The following is a 7146-nucleotide window of genomic DNA, read 5'->3' on the forward strand; positions in this document are numbered from 1 at the left end:
CACACACTGAGTGACACACAGTGTATGAAAACATTGTGGAACAAGGTGTCCTTAGTGAATGCAGTGGTAATACCAGGATCTGAGGGCAGTGCCCTGAAATAGCCCTTGGGCCAGAAATGGCAAGTTTCCTAAAACAGCACCAAGGAGCTTCTTGTGGGGACTTTCCCTTGCTTGTTTTCCGGAAGAAATTTCCTTTCCACTCACCACACCTATTTACATGAGTCCATGTGACAAGAACATAGCCATTCCTTACCCTATGAGATGAGTAGGAAAAATAAGACTGGAGAAGGATGAGAAGGGTGTTCATACCAGATATTTGTAGTAAAAAAAAAAGAAAAGGAAAAGAAAAAGCTGAAGTAATGAAAATGTTTATCATCCCAAAAAAGAAAAAACTTGTCAAAATGAAAATTCTAGTTCCAATCAATGTTTATGTACTTCTTTCCTAGGTACTCTTCCAAATAGTGTTAGTTGTTGTAGAGTCTTTGTAAACTTGAGGCCATCTGGTCTCATCGCAAGCACTGAGTTTTCCTTAAGCCCCAACTCATCTGTCTACATGTACATGGCACGGGAGCAGAGGTAGATGGGATGGCTAGCATCATTTCTGTTTTAGAAGTGAAATACTTGACTCACAGAGATATAAGTAGATTTTCCAAAATCACAATCCTAGAAAGAAGAAGAATCAAGATTTGGATCCATGTCTTACAGTACAGTTTTTCTAATGAATATTTTCGCAAGGGAGAAACTTAGCTCCATTCACCCTTTGAGACAGATCCAGGCCTTCAGTGAATGTTTTAATGAAATAAGATGAATGAGACAATATCATCAAGCTGTCTATTCCCTTTGCTTGAGGGTTTATTCAGCCCTAGACTATATTCAGAGTTTAGAGTTCTGATTAGCATTTTCTAAACTTTCTCCGAAATTCTTAGGGTGCTCTATGGAGACATGATACAAACTGCAGCAAATTTGGGTAATTCAAAAGAGGTAAGCTGATTACAGAGGAATCCTGGTCTGAATTTACTATGGCTTTGGGGCGGGGGTCACCTTAATTTTTGTCAAGAACCAAAAGCTCATCGCAGTTGAAGGCAGGATACAGGAAACCACCCTCACCAGCACTCTCCCACATCATCCTGCCTACCCCTGCTTCCAATGATCAAAAAATGACTTTTAAAATTATATCCTCCTGCTTCTTTTCTTATAGAAGAAAACAAATAAACAAACATGCAAACAAACTCTACCTCTCTGAAAGCATCATGCCCCTTGGTCCCAAGTTTATTTTATTTAAATTGTATTTCTCTTTACAAATACTGAAAAATAATCTACTCATTCTTTTATTAAATCAGTATTTATTGAGCATTTGCGACTACATGTAACCAGTTACAACTGACTTAATGAAGCATTTCTACAAATCCTCAAGCTGGACTTTTCTAAGGATATTGTGAGTGGCATTTGACAATAAAGAAGCCGTTGAGGATGCTGTGAAAAATGTTGCAATTTTTTTTTCCTCCGGGACAGCAGTTTCTTTAGGTGTTTGGACTGGAGGTTAGCTTTTGAATTTTGTTGGCTTTTCCAGTCTCCTGAACCTTCAAGACAAATTTTAACTCTTCCTGGGTTGAGACCAACAATCCTGTGTCCACAACGAACAGAATCACCACCAGAATTTGGATAATAGGTTGTAGCCAATAATACTTGCTTTGGTGAGCTAAAATGAAATGTAGGTATAAGAAATACAATTCATATTAAAAATTGAAGAGTTCAGAGATCCAGCTTCCTTAGAAAGGGAACCTAAGCATGGTTCTATATCTTTGGCATGATAGGGCATCCAGGAATAGAGAGAAAACACTTAAGAGATTGAGTTCACAGTCTATACGCCTTAGAACACTAAGAAGGAATAAGAATTTCCCAATAATCCATGATTAGCTATTTCTCTAGTCAATGAAAGAATGTCAAAGGAAATATGACCCCATCCACAGATGACTTGGAAGTAGAAAGGAGACACAGTGGGGCAAGGGATTCACCAGTCTCTTACTTCTTAATCAGTGAACCATTATTTCTGTAACTACTGTGTGAAGTAATAACAGGGTACTACATTGCCCTTGGTTTTGTTGTTGTTGTTGTTGTTGAAACAGAGTCTCTAGCCAAGGGTGGCCTCAGACTTTTTAGGTAGCCAAAGATGATTTTGAACTTTTGATCCTCCTGCCTCTACCTCCAAAGCACTAGAATTACAGGTGTGTATACTTACTATACCTGGTTTATGTGGTGATGGGGACTCAACGCACGATCTGAGGAATGTTAAAGCTAGTGCTCTACCAGCTGAGCTATGTTCTCAGCCCAGTGCATTGCCTTTTATAGCTACTCTTTTGTGACGCTGTTGTTCTATTTTACCAGTACTGATTGTGACTCTTCTAGAATTAGAGTCCCAGAATACACCCAGAAATCAAATTCTAAAGATATGAGCCATGTGTATCAATATCTTTTTAATTGCTTTCAGTGACTCTATTAGAGTCTACACAAACCCGTCCACTTTATGCACAAAGATGCCTGAAACTCAGAGATTAAAAAAACAAAACAAAACAAAACAAAACAAAAAAACAGCATTTGAGTCTCAAATTAGCAGGGGAACAACATCAGAACTTAATTCTGAGTTTTGGCTTCTTGATTTTTAGACATAATTATGAGCATGCCAAAATAAAACAAAATTTCCTTCTTGAAAGTCAAACATTTCTAAGACTCCCTCCCTTATGTGAAGTTTGGAAACAGCAGTTTTTCTTATAAGCCATAGAGGCAGTCCATGTGCCTCTCCTCCACAAGCACATTCCCTAATCCATCAGGACCTGCGCACACAGCTTGCTGCCTGGTTGATTCCTTTCTCATGTCCTCCTCAGCTCAAATGAACTCCTTAAGTTCTTTGTGTTCTTCAACTTTGCATCTCCCTTTCAATTTAATAAAAATAAACACTCTTCTTTGGAGCAACAGATAAATTTGAGTTCAAAATGCTAATTGCACTATTTTATGTTTGGACAATGCTTGACATTTTATACAGGCACTTGACAAAATTATCATGTTAATCTTCACTAAATTTCATTTTTGAGTAGATATATCATCAGCACTTAGCACATAAGAACTCTGTTATGGAGACAAGTCCTAGGTCTTCTCACTGCAAGTCCAATAGCCCTTCTAAGTATTTGCAGATGCCCTTGTTCTACTAGCTAAAAATGGTGACTCGCATGTTCTCTTTTGCTCTCTCTGCTATGGTTATTTTCTTTACCAACTCACCTTTCATTACAGTAATTCTGAAGGGCTCAGAGGTACGCGTCAGTTGCTGAAGATTTCCTGTGCAGTGATAGTTACCACTGTTATTAAATGTGGCATTTCTAAAGAAGATGTTGGGACTCTCATACAAATACTTGAAAGCGAAGTTATCCTTGTAGTAGATCACCTTATGGACAATCCGGTTCTTCCAGCCATGGCATCTGATGTAGAAGGACCCACCTTCCCTCACCATATCAGCAGAGGCCTGAAGAAGCAGCCAGTCTGAAGAGCATTCATTAATGATACCACTGTTATTTTATTAAACAATACATAAAAGGATTGAGGAAGTGGGACAGGGAGAGAGGGGCAGACAGACTCACAGACAGATAAAAGGGGTCATTCATGGATGATTCTTAATCCATTTCTTGGTTCATAAGGTCCATTAAAGAATAATGACAAAATAATATTTATAATTTCTCTTCTATGCAGATGAATCTTTTCTCCTCCTGGAAAGCCAGTCTGGAGCCATTCTTGTACCTTTGTACTGAGCCCATGCATGGAAGGTCTGATACCCAGAATTCACTTCAAATTTGTTGTAGTTAGGTCTAGTTAAGAAACAGCAACCAAACATATTCTTCCTGTCGAGTTTTAACTTAAAGAATTAATTTTGTCCTTTCATACATCACCAGAGGCTTCTCACTTCTGTTGTTAATTACAGTTGGCCTCAAAATTTTCTTAAAATCTATGCAGTAATTTTAACTATTTATTTGTTTACTTTCTTTGTTTAGCTTAATGTCATCTTCCTATACAGATTTATAGTTTTAAGGAGTCAGGGCTGTATCTGGTTGTACATTGTCCCTAGTACCTAAAACAATGCCTAGGAGTTGGTAGGCATTCAATGAATTGTTGCCGATAATGACTCAGCAAAAACACAAGAGTGATGTTCCAATGGCTAATGACATTCTAAGAACTGCAAAGCATTTGTGAAAGGAGAATTCTGAATGTGAATATGGGTAACTTGTGTAAGCTATTGCATTTAAGAAAAACCCTTTGAAGATTTCTCTAGAATCTACTACAGGAAATAAACTATTCTGCATTGTTATAGTTTATATTTGGAATTGGCATATAAACTGGCATGTTAGCAATCTCCTTTCATTCGAGGGGGAAATATATAAAGTGTAACTTATCCATTCAAAAGATAATTTGTATGCCGGGCATCTTAGCACACATGTTAATCCCAGCCCTTCAAAGGCAAAAGTAGGTAGATATCTATGAGATTGAAGACAGTCTGATCCACATAGAGACTTCCAGGTGGACCGGGACTAGAGAGACCCTGTCAAACAAAACAAAACAAAACAAACAAAACTAGCAAAAACCCAAAAGATGCAGATAAAAATGTTGAAATAATTATTAACTGTAAAAGAGTAGTAAAGATGAAATAAAGAAAAGGATTGTTTCCAGTGGTAGAAAGGGACATGAGCAAGGTACACAGGTATGTTGCATGACACATGCATTATTCAGAGAAAATCTTTACTCAAACCTTGTGATCCCCCTGTAGATACACAGCTCTTTGCAATGACCATATGCCTATCATGCCCTCTGATCATATACTACACATCTGCATCTAGGCAGAATAAACAGAAGAAGTAGAGTAGAAGATGGCGTTGAGGGCTGAAATTGAAATATTGAAATAAGGACTTCAATATTGAAAAAGGATTATGAGTAGTATAGAAATAAAGGCAGTAGGAGATCTTCAAATGAGAAGCCCTTAATCTCACACTGGTGATCCTAGTCTTAGAATTACCTACTTTCTCCCCATCTTAAGATGGGGAACCCAGGGTCACTTCTCATATGGGAAATATGAATTTCCACATCCCTAGAACTTACCTGCAGTTACTTCTAGGTGCACAGGTTTACTTTCAGAAAATGGTTGGCTCTGACATGTGTAGTTTCCACTGTCTTGAATGGTGGCATTCACGATTTCCCAGTATGTAGTTTTCACATTAGAAACTATGCCATTGTGCATCCACTCAGTAGAGTTTTCTTCCCGGGAATTGTTCTTATTGCATGTAAGAGTCACTGTCTCTCCTTTAAATATTCTAATCCATGGTGGGTTCAAAGACACTACAGATTTCTGAGTGGCTTAAAGAAGATAAAATTGTGAAATTATAGAAATTTAAAATCATTAAAAATTATGCAATCTCTTGAGACAGGAGAGATGGCTCAGCAGTTAAGAGCACCACTGTTCTTGCAGAAAACCCAGGTTCAAATCCCAGCATCTACATGGAGGCTAACAATCATCCCTAACTCCAGTATGGGGGGATCTGATACCTTCTTTTGTCCTTCACAGGCTTTGCTCCACATGGGTGCACTTACACACAGGCAGGCATAACACTCACACCCACAAAATAAAAATAAATAGATAAAAAACCCAAAAAACTTGTGTGATATCAAAAGTAAAAACATACAAATAGTCAGTCAATGGCCAGCATACCCTTGCACTGCTGGTGACAAGACACTGTCCTGATTTGTAGGCAAAGAATTAAAGGATGAAATAAAGTGTTGTGGCCTCAGGAAGCTCCCAACATAGTCATACAGATAGGACACAAAGGCAAGAGGTTTGAAAATAAACTATTTTATTATGTGATGGACTAACTTACTCTAATTCTCTTAATTTCAATTTCAGTATCTGTAAATGAGAATTATAATCTCTTTTAGGTAGGAACAACATTTGCCCTACCAATCATTGATTAACATAAAGGTTGATATGTGGTGTTAAATAATTATTGAATGTCTGAATTTTGGAATAATGAATAAATGTTAAATTTTTCACTTCCTTAAAACATGTCAGGAGAAACTGTCAATTTCTGACAATAGCAAGAATTATTATATTTTAGTGTACAGTGTATATAAATACATTATAGTAAATAAAATATATAATCAAGTTAATAAAATATAGGCCCTACAAGCTCTGAATTTTGGTAATTGTTTGGTTGACTCTACTGAAAGCAAAAAATGTTTGCTAGTTATAGAAACTGGTGAGAAGCACCAGGAGTGTCAGTCTTGGAGGGATTCCAGGAGCAAAGAGATGTGGTGAAAACTTAAAGAGAGGCTAAGGAAGTGGCTACATGATGATAACAGAAAGGCAATTTAGACTAAGGAGAACTGTATTTAGACACAAAGGACTTATGTCAGAATCCAGTCCTTTGCTAGCCTTGTAACCTCTGGTAGGTGACTTGTCCTGGGTCTCTCAATTATGAAATAGCAATAATGGCAATTGTGTGAATATTGGATGAGTATATGTGAAATACTGGAAGAGAGGCTGGGATGAGAAACGTCAACCCAAGACATGGCTGTTGGCTTACTCAGAAGAGCAGGTGACTTGAAAAAGAAATAATTATGTATAAAGAAGATTTTGAGCTGGGGGAAAGAAGGAAAGGATAAGGTAGAGATGGGAAGTTAGCTGGGCAGGAAGAGGAAGATTCATACCATAAGAAAATAGACATGATAGGAGACAGACAGTAAAGGGAAAGCAATGCACAGACACACTGAAATACTGAGGAGGCAAGGATAAAGGACTCACCTATTGGCATGCCTTCCAGAGCTGCAAAAATTCAGAAAGGGTAAGTTAGCATCTGTCACCTGTCTTTCAAGACTCTAGCAGAGTGAGATCTGTGTTTGGTAGTATGACCCATATCTGTAGGGTTTTAAGGGCCACCATCTTCCCAAGAACCTGATCAAGAAGAAGAAGCTACTCTCTTTCCTTCTATCCTCCTCTTTTGGTAGGAATCTTGCTTGCTGGGAGATGCCAGAGGATTGCAAGGAGCCAAGTTTTTGGTTTGTCTTCCCACTTAAGTGGCGCTCAGCCCAGTATCCTCTGCATCGCTCCTCTACAGA

General features: G+C 38.0%; 1 protein-coding gene across 1 annotated transcript; it reads right to left on the bottom strand.

Moving 5' to 3' along the window:
- Positions 1-1451: 1451 nt before the first annotated feature.
- Positions 1452-5395, bottom strand: Fcer1a (Fc fragment of IgE receptor Ia; the record flags this gene model as incomplete). The annotated part of the gene is given in 3 exon segments (XM_008840842.2): positions 1452-1699; positions 3274-3531; positions 5137-5395. Coding segments are annotated over 3 exon segments (696 nt in total), but the record flags the coding sequence as incomplete, so codon positions are not given.
- Between the last annotated feature and the right edge of the window lie 1751 nt (positions 5396-7146).

This window comes from Nannospalax galili, unplaced genomic scaffold, assembly GCF_000622305.1.
Source record: "Nannospalax galili isolate Female #2095 unplaced genomic scaffold, S.galili_v1.0 scaffold579, whole genome shotgun sequence".
NCBI lineage: Eukaryota > Metazoa > Chordata > Mammalia > Rodentia > Spalacidae > Nannospalax > Nannospalax galili.